The sequence below is a fragment of the Melospiza melodia genome, chromosome 19 (genome assembly GCF_035770615.1).
Source record: "Melospiza melodia melodia isolate bMelMel2 chromosome 19, bMelMel2.pri, whole genome shotgun sequence".
Lineage (NCBI taxonomy): Eukaryota > Metazoa > Chordata > Aves > Passeriformes > Passerellidae > Melospiza > Melospiza melodia.
In genome coordinates, this window is record NC_086212.1 from 4,477,744 (window position 1) to 4,493,141 (window position 15,398).

General features: G+C 40.9%; 1 protein-coding gene across 5 annotated transcripts in view; it reads left to right on the forward strand.

The window, feature by feature from the left end:
* Positions 1 to 15,398, forward strand: part of PTPRT (protein tyrosine phosphatase receptor type T) — a 493,222-nt gene that overhangs the window by 195,067 nt on the left and 282,757 nt on the right. For all 5 annotated transcript variants that reach the window (XM_063172177.1, XM_063172179.1, XM_063172180.1 and 2 more), the window contains exons 5-6: positions 2,870 to 2,985; positions 5,654 to 5,828. In XM_063172177.1, coding sequence (XP_063028247.1) covers positions 2,870 to 2,985; positions 5,654 to 5,828 — 291 coding nt within the window. The remainder of the gene's footprint in view (positions 1 to 2,869; positions 2,986 to 5,653; positions 5,829 to 15,398) is intronic.

A 15,398-nucleotide genomic window follows, 5' to 3' on the forward strand; every position in this document is an offset into this window, starting at 1 on the left:
CAGTCTTTGAGCCTGACCTCATTTGGTTCCTTTACCCACCTCTAGTGGGGCTTGTGGACTTTGTATATTTTATGGATGTAATGTACAGGTCCATGTAAAGATTTTTTTTAACAGCCCCCTCTTTCTGGCTCATGGTTTCAGTGAGTCAGTGACAGCTGCTCACAAAAAATGATGGATCTTATAGATGGAGTGAAATAAACTGTTTTTGCTGTGATCAGAATGTCAAAGAACATCTGCCTTTCAATGTGACAGACATGGTTCTGCTCAAGTTTAACAGGACATTTCTGATAACTGCAGTATGCTTAATTGCTGCTTAAGTAAATTATATTTGTATTTACCATGTGCTCGTTGCTCAGGCCTTTGGGTGCATTTACTTCATTAAGGAATACTTACAGTCTGTATTAACCAGATGTTGCTGATATCTGGCAGCATCCAGACAAATCCCCAAATGCTCAGTGTGATGGGTGATTGCTGGTCCCTTCACTGGGATAGAGGCCACTAAACAAACCCTGGGGCAGAGCCTCAACAAGAAAATGATGGGATTTAAAGCAGGCAGGCAGGATGCTGTGTTGTATCCCTGCTTAATTAGGTAAACTGATTTTGAATCCATTTCTTCAAGTATATACAGGTCCTTGTTAAAATTAAATGCACTCTTGGTGACTCAGCAACAAAATGTTTGAGACAGAGTTGGTTGGTTGGGTTTTTTTTCAATCTGTTTACAACCCCCAGCATACAGAGCCCATTGCAAGCTGAAGTTCTCTGCAGTGTCTGTAAATGCTGCTCCTGTCTGGTTCCCAGTGCTGCTTTTGCTGCTCTGCAGTGTCAGTCACCAGGGTGAACACCACCCATGTGTTCCCTTCCCTTGCACAGCCTTTGCCCCTCAGATTCCTTTTACAATTGTTGGAAATCAAAACACGGGGGACAGTGAAGATCCTGGTGGCCCTGGAGGTTACTGAAATCATTGGTCTTATTTCTTCATTTTGGCTTTGCCTTCACACATGACAAAGGCAGGCAAACCAGTCAGCAAAAAGCAGTGAAATGCCCCTAATGACACAGCAATACAGAAAAATAAATGTATTGCTGGTGCTGCCTCTTGTTTTCCTTTGTCCTGTGAAGCAATACACTGGAATATCCATTTTTCTTATGCTAAAAGCTCCTTGGCTCTGTGGGAATGACCCCTTGCCATCGCAGCACATCTTGCTCCAGAAGCTGGGCACACCCAAGGACCAGAATGTTGGCATTGGTGGGACTCCACAGCTTTGTATTTGTAGCTGACTTACAGCTGCACACTTTAGGCTGGAGGCACAAATATTAGAATTATCCTGAAATATTCTGTAGAATGTTCTGAATGTCACCCAGAGGGAGTTTCCCAGTAATGCTTGATGCACTCCCCTGCTGCCCAGAAAGCAGGACGGTGCAGAGTCCCTGTCCTTGAGGAGCTGTCAGTGAGCTGTGCTGGATGGGGCACAGGAGCACATAAAAACATTTGACATGGTGTATGAACATGTGTTCTCTGCTCATGTGTCAAACACTTGTACATCAAGTTTCAGCCATGCACGGCCACAGATGCCCACTTCCCTTTAAAGCTGTTTGCTCCAACCAAAGAGAGGTTATATTGTCCTCTGAAATGATGTATTTCAGTGTCTAATCATACTAGAAAATGTGCAGATATTGTTGAAAAACACTGACCTTTTTAGGTGTTTTTTCAGAGTATCATACTAAAATTTTTCAAATGATGCACAAACCTTTTTCTGCAAGAAAATAGTTCACTTAAAGGTGTTGCATTTGCTGCTGTAATCTTGTTTATTCTTTTAGTTTAATAGAGACCTAACTCAGTCTGATATTTAATCAAAAAGATAATCCTCTCATCTAGTTTCTTTGTGATAAAACCTCAATGTCTGCATTTTTAATATCACTGGTTTAATTTTGAACTAATGCTGAATTTAGTGTCAGCAAAACATTGATATCAGTGATCTTAAACTAAGCCAGTGATGCAATACTGTCAGTTAAATGAATATTTCATTTAATATCTGATTTGATATTGATGAAGCATTATTCTAAAGGTCTAGGACATATTTGATAGTCAAGAAAAGAAAAAGAATAAAAACTCATGTGAAAATGGGGTTTAGGTCAGTCATGCTTGACAAGCACAAAAGCATTTGACTTTTTTTGACCTTTTTAGAAACATAGTTTTGTGAAGAAAAGAGATGACTCAATTACTCTTTATAGCAGGCAATAAGAAATTGTGCCAGTGACCATGAACTTGTGATTTGATCCAAATCTGTATTTTCAGAGGTGCCAGGCCACCTTTTCCCAGCTCCGTCACCACTTCTCCCTACAGGGAGCAGTTCAACACCCAAGGGCAGCTTTGTTTTGCAAAGCCACTTTTGCAAAGGCTTTGCTGGGTGCTTGGGTGGGTGCAGCAGGGGTGGTTCCTGCCTGGCTCTACCCTTGCCATCCTCTCTGGTGGTCTTCTCAGGGGTCCCAGGATGAGGGAAGAGACGAGGATCTGACTCCATGTTTCAGAAGGCTTGATTTATTATTTTATGATATATATTATAATAAAACTATACTAAAAGAATAGAAGAAAGGATTTCATTAGAAGGCTGGCTAAGAATAGAATAGCAAAGAATGATAACAAAGGTTTGTGGCTTGGACTTTCTGTCTGAGCCAGCGGACTGTAATTGGCCATTAATTAAAAACAACCACATGAGACCAATCACAGATGCACCTGTTCCATTCCACAGCAGCAGATAACCATTGTTTACATTTTGTTCCTGAGGCCTCCCAGCTTCTCAGGAGGAAAAAATCTTAAGGAAAGGCTTTTTCAGAAAATACCATGGCTACAATCCTGTGCCTCTTTTGTCAGGAAAAGCCCCGCATTTCCTGCGGCTGCAGAACGTGGAGGTGAACGTGGGGCAGAACGCCACCTTCCAGTGCATCGCCGGGGGAAAGTGGTCACAGCACGACAAGCTCTGGCTCCAGGTAAAGCAATGGCTTTTTGTGGTTCATTTGGGGCTTTCTTTGCTTTTGCAAGTGAAATGAATAGCTGGAGAAAGATTGGTGGTGAAGCAAAAGGTTTTCATCACGATCCTTTGAAGAGCTGCCATAAAATGCTTATAGGTGAGAGTTTGAGGTTATAAAGTATGGAATTAGGAGACAGAAAAAGGAAAAAAATGGCCAGTGACAGCAAAATTCTGGTTTCAAACAAATGCCCATGTACCTGTTAACACTCAGCCATAAAGCAGAAGGGAGAGGAAGTGGAATAGTTCTCTTCTGCTTTATTGTGCCATCTGCTTTCCTTTCACCCTAAAACTGTTCAGCCTGGAGTCAATTGATATTTTTTAAGAAGGAAATCTCCAAGGTCTGAAATTACTTATCTGGGTGGTTAAAATAGGCAAACCTAGTTTGCAGCCAGTTCTTCTTGCTCCCAGTTTCCCTTGGCTGCATTGACAACAGATTTGGTCTTGTTCCTTTTAGTCACTCACTGAAAGACTAAAACATTCCCTCCCTGGATGTTTTATTTGCAGTCTACTGATGAAACATGTCTGGGTCCTGCTCTTCTGGTGGGTGCATCAAAAACCTTGGGAATTCATTGTCAGTGTTAGAATTGACACCCACCCCAACATCAGCACATGGAGTGTGTGTGTCCCAGTCGAGGACACAATAACTTCTCCTTCCCCTTGAATTTTTCTGATGTATGCACTCCCAGCATCACCATTCCAGAAGCTTTTAAAATCATTGAATTCCTAAATGTTCAACTCCTGAACAAGTCAAGAGGATTCTTGTTGTATGTACGCAAGGCCAAGATAATTTGGAGAACACTAAAGCCAGTCCAAAAGTTTTATTCTCAGCTTGGAATGATGTGACTGAGGTTTGATCACCCCATAGTTGTAGCATCTGGGGCAGACAGGAAGGGCCTTTGTAGTCAAATAATTACCAGATTTTATCTAATTTTATAATTGACTTCAGGCATTTTAATAAAATTTAAAAATAAGATTTTCAAATCTAGCTTAAATCAAGGAATTGGCTTATCTAATCATAAAAATTAAAAATAGTACTGGGAAAAAGGCTTAAGTTGGTGATACATGTAGTTGGCATTATATTAAAATGATTTTATGCTCAGTAACTATACTCTCATCACAGCTGTTCTTCTAAAAATTACATTTTTAACCTTAATTTATTTACCTGTGGCATACGTCTAGCACCCACTGAGATATATTTTTGACTTATCTTTGTTTGGTTCTTTCATTAAAATATTTCCCCAGTTACAATTACATGTGTGTAAAAACAATTCTGACCTACAGCAATATGAACATTTCCCTGTGAGAAGCAGAGTTGGAAAGGAAAGAATTGCTATTGTTAATGAAAACCTGCTTTCCATTCTCTGAAACTGCAACATTTAATGAAAATAGCCTTGGAAACACCCCTAAAAACTGTTTAGTGAAAACTGCCAAAACAGCAATGTGCTTTTCTTTGAAATTCCTAATAAACTGGACAAATGAGCAAATCGAGGTGTTTATACTGTAGAGAACAATTTCTGGCTAATTCTTCGTCTGTCCCTTTTCCAGTTGGAAAAATGTGGTCTGGCATTGGTAGAGAGGTTTATTGGGGAATGTTAGACATACAAGGATGTCTGCTCATCCAACCAATTTATTTAAATTGGTCCAGAATCAGTGTTTTGCATCTGAAAAGGCCAAATTTACAGAATCTGTTCATTTGTAGTGTTTGGAGGTGAACACAAAGCCTTCAGCTGTTGTGTTTTCTCATCCAAGCCGGGCCTCTAATTACACGGGGTGGAAGTGCACAGTGGCAGTGAGAGCTGCTCCTCTGCAGCCTTTGCAGGAACTAATCTTTGAGTCAGAGAATGTCCTGAGCTGGGAGGGACCCCCAGGATCAGCCAGGGCAGCCCCAGCCCTGCACAGACACCCCAACAGCCCCACCCTGGGCACCCCTGGCAGCTCCTGGAGCTCTGGCAGCCTCGGGGCCGTGCCCGTTCCCTGGGCAGCCTGGGCAGTGCCAGCACCCTCTGGGGAAGAGCCTTTCCTTGATACCCGACCTAAACCCCTCTGACATAGCTCCAGCCATTCCCTGGGTCCTGTCCCTGTCACAGAGTTCCTACTCTGACCAAGCCAAGTGTCCTCAGTGTCCTGCCCCTCATAGGGGTTCCCTCCGGAAACTTTATTCTCTTTGTATCCTTAGGACACACCAAAAGCCCAGATATATCTCAACTATTAAATAGAAATGCAAACTTAAATATATAATAGAATCACAGTTGTGGGTTTGAAAGGGACCTTAAAGCTCATCCAGTCATGGGCAGTGACCTTCAACTATCCCAGGCTGCTCCAAGCCCTGTCCAGCCTCGCCTTGGGCACTGCCAGGGATCCAGGGGCAGCCACAGCTGCTCTGGGCACCCTGTGCCAGGGCCTCATCACCCTTATATTTAGGGCCCAGCTCAGACAGCCCTGTGGGTTTTCTGAGGGAATGGCTGAATTTTGCCCTTGAAAAGCCATGCTTGTCCAAAACCTCTCCCAGCAACGTGAACGCGGAACTCTGACCACGTTAATCACCCCAAGGAGTGACTCACACACAGATGCGCCAACACCTATCCTCCCTGTCTCCATGATGGCATTATTTCTCTCTGCCCCTGCAGCAGTGGAACGGGAGGGACACAGCCCTGATGGTCACTCGAGTGGTCAACCACAGGCGTTTCTCAGCCACGGTGAGCGTGGCCGACACGTCGCAGCGCAGCATCAGCAAGTACCGCTGCGTCATCCGCTCCGACGGCGGCTCCGGCGTCTCCAACTACGCCGAGCTCATCGTCAAAGGTAGGAGCAGCAAACCATCCTCATGCACAAGGAGTGGTTCCTCCCTGTCACTGGCAGATTTTCTGAAAAAATCTCTCTGCCCAGGTTTTCTTCTCCTGGAAAGCTGAAAAACATCAAAGAAAAATGAAGACAGTAATTACTGATTCGCTTCTCCTGTGTTTTGCTCTTTGGAATGTGGTTTGGACATTGTTTACCAGCTGGTTATTATTTTATTGGTTTCATGTGAATTGTTTTCAATCACAGCCAGGTGTGTCGAGGCTCTGGAGAGAGTCACAAGTTTTCATTAGTATCTTGTTAAGCCTTTTGTCAGTATCCTTTATCTATTCTTTAGTATATTTTTAGTATATCACAATATATAATATAATATAATATAATATAATATAATATAATATAATATAATATAATATAATATAATATAATATAATATAATATAATATAATATCTATTTTATATAATATAATACAATGTATACAATAATATACATATACAATATATAATATATATAATAACACACATATATATAATTATACAATATAGCACAGTAATATATATAAAAAGCATGTGATTTTATAATTTTCATGTGAATTGTTTTAACTTAATGACCAATCACAGCCAGGTGTGTCAAGGCTCTGGAGAGAGTCATAAGTTTTCATTAGTATCTTGTTTAGCCTTTAGTCAGTATCCTTTGTCTATTCTTTAGTATATTTTTAGTATAGCACAATATATAATATAATATAATATAATATAATATAATATAATATAATATAATATAATATAATATAATATAATATAATATAATATAATATAATATAATATAATATATACAATAATATATATACAATATATAATATATATAATAACACACACATATATAATAACACACATATATATAATTATACAATATAGCACAGTAATATATATAAAAAGCATGTGATTTTATAATTTTCATGTGAATTGTTTTAACTTAATGACCAATCACAGCCAGCTGTGTCGAGGCTCTGGAGAGAGTCACAAGTTTTTCATTAGTATCTTGTTAAGCCTTTTGTAAGTATCTTTTCTCTATTCTTTAGGATAGTTTTATTACAGCACAATATATTATATATATATATATATATAATTTTGTAATATAGCACAATAATATATATATTTATATATATTATATATATACAATATATATAGTATATATAATTATATAATATATCACAATAATATATATATATATAACTATACAATATAGCATGATATCATATCATATATCATATCAGACTTCTAAGAACATGGAATCAGATTCATCAATTCCTCCTTCGTCCTGGGGACCCCAGAAAGTACTACAGATAACTGTCTATAAAAACTGGCATTCTGTTGGACCTCTTTTCATTTGTGTTAAAATAAGGAAAAAGGGTGAAAGTGACATGAGTTTAAGTTGGTATCTCTGGTATTTGAGTTTAAGCTTTGGACACAGCCCTCTTTGGGAAGTTTTGTAGTAGAATATGGTGGCTATGGAGGCTTTTGCTGTAGTCAGCTGAATAGTTTGGCTGTCAGTCAGCTTCACAAGCTGCTTTCCTTTCCAGTATTTTATCAGGCAGAAATAATCTTGTGGTGGAGCCTTGCATGTCAGCAGAGACTGTTCAGGGCTGCTGGCAGTAAGTGCTGGAATTGATTCTGCTGACACCCTGAAGTCCAGAATAAAAGCATCAGTAGTTCTTGAAGGGTGTTTGGATTTTAGCCATGTTAATTACTGTGATTCAAGAGCCTGACACATGCAAGGGGTGTCTTAATCTCACCTTCCTGAGGCAGGTGGTGAAGTGTTATCCCCTATGCTGAGTTCTTATATATTTATTTTTTAAATCTACCTTGATTTGCAGCACTGGAGTGCTCACTGACTCTTAGGTGGTGAGTTCAGTCTGGGTCTGTTCACAGGATGTAATTTACTAATCTAAACGGAGGGTATGAGGACAGAGGGCAGCTGTAGAAATGAGATCAGGTTGTCCACTGTGCTGCTTTCTGCCAGCTGCTCTGTCCTTTGGTGATCAGTTGCCTTTGCTATGCCTTGGAGTGTTGTGTGGTGCAGATGTTTGGACCACACAGATCAGGAGGAGAATGCTTGTGCTGGATGCCAAGTGCTTTTCATTCCCACCCGGTGATCTTGTGTCTTGCTCAAATCTGGAGGAATTAATTCAAGATTAAAAGGGGATTGAGCTGCCAGGAGTGGCAAACCTAGGATTGCACCACAGCTAAACAGAGGGAAGGCAGATTCCAGGGCAAGCAGCTGTCAGAGCAGTCCAGGCTCAGTTAGGTGCCTGGAATTCACAGAATTCCCAGAATGACCAGGTTGGAAGAGACCTCCAATGTCATTGAGTCCAACCCAGCCCCAACCCCTCAACTCAACCCTGGCCCCCAGTGCCACATCCAGGCTTTGTTAAACACACCCAGGGATGGGGACTCCACCACCTCCCCGGGCAGAACATTCCAAAACTTTATCACTCTTTCCATGAAAAACTTTTTCCCAATCTCCAACCTGTATTTCCCTTGGTGCAGCTTGAGAACTTCATGTTTGTTGATACAAACAGGGGAAAAAAAAAGAAGAATAAATTAAAACCTGATGTCCAGCAGGAAAGATGCTGATGGCTTCATTGCTGGGTTGCTCAGCAATGCACCCACCTGGAAGGAACTTGAACAGGATCAAATTGTTGTGGGAAGGTCCCATCCTGCTCCTCATCCCTGATTAGGAAGCAGGTGAGGTTAAGTGGCTCATTTGAGGTCAGTTTGATGCCACCCTGTGACACACTGGGCTTCCAACCAGCCTGACTAATTTTAGTGTGAATAATAGCAATTTTGTAATGCATGTGCACAGGCGGAAATGAAAGCAAATTGGAATTGTTTAATTCTGAAGAGATGATTATTGAATTGTAATAATGTACTTGAGCATACATTCAATTAGCCTGTAATTGAGGTTTTGCTCAATTGATAGTCCTGCTCCTAAACCTGCTAAATCCAAGCTAAATCTCTGCTTCTCACGTGCTTTCTCTGGATCAGGGGAACATAAAATCACAGGGTGTTTCTTCAAAAAAGATTAAGATTTAAAATTTTGTTTTAATTGAAGATTTTAATTGAAAGATCTGTTTGCTTCCCCATTCATAAGAAGCTTTTTTGGAGTATATAGAACAGAAAGTACTTTACATTTCTCAATTTGAATGAAAAAGTTTGGTAGATATCAAAAGAGAAGTTTTACTTTGAAATGTGGATACTCCTAAACCCCAAATTGGGCAGTAAATACCTGTTTCAGCACATGGAATGATCAATGAAATTAAACACACCACCTTGATTGTCTGTGGGCAGCTTCACTAAGAGCAATGTATTATTGAAAAGAAATTACTGGCAATTTTATACAAAAGAATATAACAGTATTAGTTCCAAATTATTCCAGTATGTTTAGTGGCAGGAGATACATTTGTAATCCTGTGAAAATGCTGTTCTCTAGGCAGCTATTTGCAGTATGTGCTAATGCTTCTCTGTCTTCTGGCTTGAATAAATGACAATACATTTATTCTTCTCTTTGCACTCTCCAATCATAATAGGCAGGCCAGAAAAACCTATCATTTCCATCTGCCCCCCTTGCCATCCTTTGGTGCTCCAGTGGAAATAGCTCATCTCTATTTCTTTTCTCTCACTGGTGCACATATAGTAATTTAATACAATTTTGTACAGGGCAGTTTAAAAAAAAGCCCAGAGATTCTGTGTCTCACTACACTGCTCACACCTGAATGGAACATTTCCTGCCTGTAATTTTCTTTAAAGTAAAAGCTGCGTGGCAGTTCCTCGTATTCTGAGCAAAATGTGGGCCTTGCTTGTACAAAGATTGTTTAAAATGCTGTGGAAATTGGCTGGAATGTTATCATTTAAGGTCTGTATTAATGCTGGTGTCCTTCCAGGACACTTGTCACATTAGGTAAGGCTGTGGATAACATTTTAAACTCTGTGGGGGTGTATGGAGGAGTGTTTGCTGTTGGTTTTTTATTCCTTGATCCCTTTCAGGTACTCTGGATGCCCAAATTAATCATTCACTATATGATAGGAATCCGAGTAGAGCTGATAAAGAGGGAATATTACAGCATCTATGTCCTATTTTTATCAGCTGGTTTTTCTGAGGTTTTCACTCTCCAGAAGCCTCTCAAAATTAGTTTCTTGGTACCTGTTGCTACCTTAACATCCTTTTAAGGCTCCTGGCATTTTTGTAGGGTCTGTTCTGCTGCTGCAGGGTCAGGAGGAGCCTCTCCACAGACCTCCAAGGGGATCTTCTAGCTCTCTTCAGTTTTGTCTTAGTGGATTTTCAAAGTGTTTGGCTGGAAAAATAACCTGCCTCTCACCTGAGAGGCTTTCTGTCATCACTGTGGTATTTGGGACAGCTCACTTGTGCTTTTATCAGGCTTTTATCAGTCACAGGAGGAGCTGATGCCTTGAGTGACACCAGAGGGAGAGGTGGGCTCCTTGTCACAGTTGTTTATCATTCTCTCTCTGGGTCTCTCCTGGTGTGATGCTCATCACTGCAATTCCACCATCTGTTTATTGACTCACCAGGTACACGCTGAAATCTGCTCCAGTGATTGAGTCTCTTCCTAAAAGCAGGCACCAGAATTTACAAAATAAAACTAACCCCAAACCACAAAACTAAGGAAAACAACATAGACAGAAGCACTAAAAAATGAACTAAATCAACAAAACCTGTCAAATTGTTGGAGTTGAGATATTCAAGTGTGAAAAACATGATAAATAATTATATATTTAAATAAATCCATATATGGAAGCTTCTCCAGTATGAAATACACTTTGAAATTTTCAGATTTACAGTTTTAAGACAGACTCATCAAGGAAAAGCTCTACAGGTATTTTGCTGTCTCAGTATTTATTACTGGAGTTGACTCCAAAATAGTTTCAGTTAAATATTCAACAGCAGGAAGTCCTATGAGGAAAAAGAATTTTCTGGAGCTTTAAAATCATAAGAAATTAAAACATCTTTGTTCTTGAGCTGAGGCTGATCCTGGGCTGGAGCTGGTTCTACAAATGTCACATCAGGCTCTCCACTGATTTCCTTGCAAACACAAAGTTCAGTGTGGGCATGGAAGTGTGTGATTCATTTGTGTGTAACACACTCTGGAATGTGTTCCTGGGATGAAAAGAGAGTTCCATGTAATCATTGAGGAGACTAACTTCAAAGTTTTTCACTTCCTATACAGCTGTTATGGATGAATATGAAAAGACCCTTTAAATATTTTCTGTATTGGTTAGTTTCTTTGGAGTTTTTTTTTTATATTTTCATGCCTGATACACAGATAGCTCTGTACCCTGAGATATTAATGCCAAATGTGCTCATTAAAATGGACAAATGGGGTAAAATATTGCCAAATATTGCCCCCTTGCTATCATGGGGTAACATAACCTCTGCTGGTGATGCTCAAGTCCCCATACTTCACCCAGGAGATGAGGTGTGGACATGAAAAGCAGGTTCTGTATTGGAACTGTCCTCTTTTGCCATCAGGCTGGCTGGAAGACCACGTCCCTCTGTCCTTTAGAACTCTTTGGGAGACAAGCTCAGCTCTGTCATGTCTGGTTTAGATTTTACTGTAAAAAAAAAGCATTTTTTCCATGTGCATTAATAAGCAGCTGTCAGGTGTGAAGATTCCTATCTGAATTTATCAGGTTCATCCAGATCACAGAAGTTTCTGGGCACCTTTAAATTTATCTGCCTGAGTTCTGCCCATTAATCAAGGCCCTCAAAGCTCTCAGCTTGTGAGCAGGAGTCAGTCCCTGGCTGGAGCTCCCAGCAGTGTCAGGACACTGATAATGAGGTTCCCTTGGGCTGCTGCTCTCTCTTTGCCTCTTTTCTCCCAGTTTATACAAGTACAGCCAGTGTTCACAGTGCTGTGCTGTCAGAAGCTGAGTACAGATCTGCTAAAACACCTGATGCTTGTCCTAGGGTGTAGGAGCATCGGGGGTAAGACAGTGGGGACAGACGGACAGGAGAGGTCTCTGCAGCCAGGGCTGGAACTTGGGGTTTATTGCAAAGGGCCTGGGGGCAGGGCCCTGCTGGGAGCTGCCAGACACAGCTCAGAGCAGGCTGAGAGAGGAGAGGGGGAGAGAGGGTGAGAGGGGGAGAGAGTAAAAGCATAAGAGAGTAAAAGGGGTAAGAGGCAAGAGGCAAGAGAGCAAAGTTCCCATTCCAATACAATAAATCTTCCGTGTTGAATATTCTGATTCTCACTAACCAATCTAGTACAAGATACAAATCCTACAGCATTTCCATACAGCCTATAAGAATCATTACATTACCACACTGTGTTACATTTTAAACCCTAAAAACTCCTCTTTGGGCCCCTTCTGTAGGGTCTGCTCTGAGCCTTGGGCCTGTCTGCAAGCAGAGGGTGTTGTTCCATCAAAAGGGGATCACCTTCAGCTGGCCACACCATTGTTTTCCAGTTGTTCAGTAACTGAGAGATCTCAAAGCTTGCTTTCATTTCAATCTCCCTTATAGGTTCCATATTCTCAAAATCTTTTGCCAGATAATCATATCTATAAGGCTTTCCTGTTTCATCTTCCCCAACACTAGGGTGACATTATGATGCTTGTATCCCCAGTTGTGTGTTCTGTTCATGCTGGATATCATGTTCTGTGCCTTCAAGACTGGCTCTGAAGAGTGAAAGTTTTGTTTTGTTTTGTTATCAGCTGCTCCCCCATGGCTGGTGGGACACAGAGATGGGGCAGTACATGGTGCTGCTTTTGCTTTTGGCTTTGCTTCTGCTTTGCTCCTGCTTTTTGCTCCTCCTCATTAGTTTAGCTGAGCAGTTCAAATTTTTCCCTGGATTGTTTCTCCTTTCCCTTTTTTGGAACCCCTCGAGCCTGCTCTGGACTGGGCCCTGGGAACACCGAGAGTTTGCACCTTGTGGCTGCAGCAGCTGCCTCAGCACCAGAGGGACTGAGAACAGAGCGAACACCCCCAGAGAGACTTTCTGAATTTGTCATCTTTGTCAGAGCAGTGACAGAGTGGTGTCACCCGGTATTGTTCATTGTGTGTGCTGGGGGTGCTGTGCCTGTTCAATAAACAGGTTCTGCCCACTTCTCTCTGAGGAATCCTTCCCAAACTGGTTGGAGGCAGAGGCTGTGTGGGTTTGCTTTCTGGAGGGGTCCCTTTGGAGGCTTTCTCCCAAATTTGCCCTTAATCAGGACATGATGCAGCTCTGAGCACTACACCCAGACTGGGAGGTGCACCCAGGCTCTTTGTGAGGGTTGTGCTGCCTGTGAAATATCTGAATGAAGGAGAGTGGCTCTGTCATTAATAGAATGTCTGAAAAAGCCACTTCTTCCTTTATTTCTCTGCAGTCATAGTGCTGTAGGGAATGTAACAATCCCTTTGTTGGTGTTGGCTGGTAATTACCTGAACTTGTCACTGCTCTGTTTAATTCAGTGCAGCTCAGTAGCTGTTGCTTTAACTCAGTTTTAATCATGGGGTGGGTGTGTGCTAGGAAAGGAGGAGGCAAAGAGATTACAAGCACTCCAGTTTCTCTTCTTTCCGTCCAACTTAGTATCTGTGAAGCCAATGAGGGAGATGGAAGACAAAGCTGTTGTATTGTAGATGTTCAGTAGTATGAAACATGAGTCCTCTCAAAAGGAAATATTTCCCTTTCTTTATATTTGACTCCTAAAACAGAGCTGGGAAATGAAGCCATTTCCTTAAGGAGTGATAAATGTGCAGTTTATAGAAAGGATCCAGTTGTCAGCTTTGCATCCAGTGTCACACAGACCTGCAGTAATGGTCCAGAATATGTTTCCTGGTTTCTCTTGTTTATATTAATCAATAGGGTGTAAACAAACATATTCAGGAGGAATACTAAGCCACAAGGGGTACAAGACAAGTTCATAAACTAATAATGTATTATCAATTAAATCTATATTTCCCCCAAATTTTTGTTTCTCTCCTCAGCAGCCTTTTATTTTGTGTTCCTCTGTAAGATGAGCAGGGAGTGCTCAGGGTTTAAACTCGACCTTGTTTCTAAACCCGGGAAATGATAATTGCTCTCCTACCACACTGCTAAATACACTATATACGTGCAAACCTTTTAGTTTCTAGTTAGAATTATTAAGGAGGTTTAAGGCAACTGCACAGAAATTAACTTAGGACTGTTGATGCTCAGAAAATAATATAAAATACCAAGAACACAAAATACCAAGAACACAGCCCTGTGCCTTTGCTACCTGGAATTGTCCTTGCAGGGAATGGCCACCAGATATGTCCATTATCAAACAAACCTGGCAGCTTTTCATTCTTTGTTCCTTTTTAAAGTGCAGATTTTCATGCAAATTGATTGTTAATGATCCTCACCTGACATTACAATTCAAAATTACACTTTTTTTTTATTTGCTTATGACTGAACTTAAGACTTACCATGAGAGATGAGTCACATTCATTGTTAACTCTCCTCTGCTCATCCTTCTTCTGCCTGCTGTATTATAGGGGAGTTATTAATGGGCTTCTCCTGAAAAAAAGGATCTAAAGCTGTTCCTAATTTATCCACCCTGTGGTTACACTGCTGTTAACTGCTTTCCATTCAAGCAAACTTGCTTGAATTGTCACCATTTGTGGATGTTGGTGAAGATTCTGGGATGGTTCAGGCAGATTTGGGCACTCATGGGGTGTAATTGTTGAGCATGAGCTGTTAGCTCAGCAGGGCAAGGATACTCCTTTTGCACCAAAATCTATTTCTTTTGCAGCAGGAAAAAATCCCAAAAAACAAAACACTAAAAAAGTAATATTTTTCTTAGTAAGAATGGATGATTGTTAGTATGAGAATCTTTAATGATAAACCTGCAAAAAAAAGGGTATATTTGCAATACAGTGAGACCTGTTGATCCCATGTGTGTGGGAGAAACCAAAAATTTCCAAAGAAAAGAGAAAACTATCTCTGTAGATGCAAATACCTAAAGCCAATGTGGTTATTAGAACTTTTAAAAATTTCGCAGCACCAGGTGCTAAAGAAGCTCAAATACTGATCTCTTTCAGCCATGCAGTAATTCCTGCAGCTAACAGGCTTTGTGCAAAATCCTGCATTTGCTGTAGGACACTGAACTAAGGAGGAAGGGACAACTTCTGCCCTGAGCCAGGTGCTGATGAATTCCCAGCTGTCTTGCTTTGATTTGCTTTCATTTTTTGCTGGCAGCATCCTGTGAGTCTGCAAAGTGCACGGTTGGGTTCCTTAGGATGTGTGAAACATGCGCCCAGAGTTTATTTTTATTGCTTTTAAGCGTACTGCAAGGCAAGATATAAAACAGTTAAAATCATTTGTTGTTTCTTTATATTGCCCTGACTTACTGAACTCAGATTTCTTTTGTTTTGTGCATCTTGGAGGACTTTGGATTGTGGTGAGGTTTAACCCTTCCTTAAACAATCTCTTTAGAGATTGCAGGTCTGGTGCCACCCACACTCTTCTCCCTCCTTCCAACACACCACTACAGACTCTGCAAGGTTAAACTCCTCTGCTGGTTTTAGAGTTGGCATTTACAAGCTGAGCCTCTAATCCT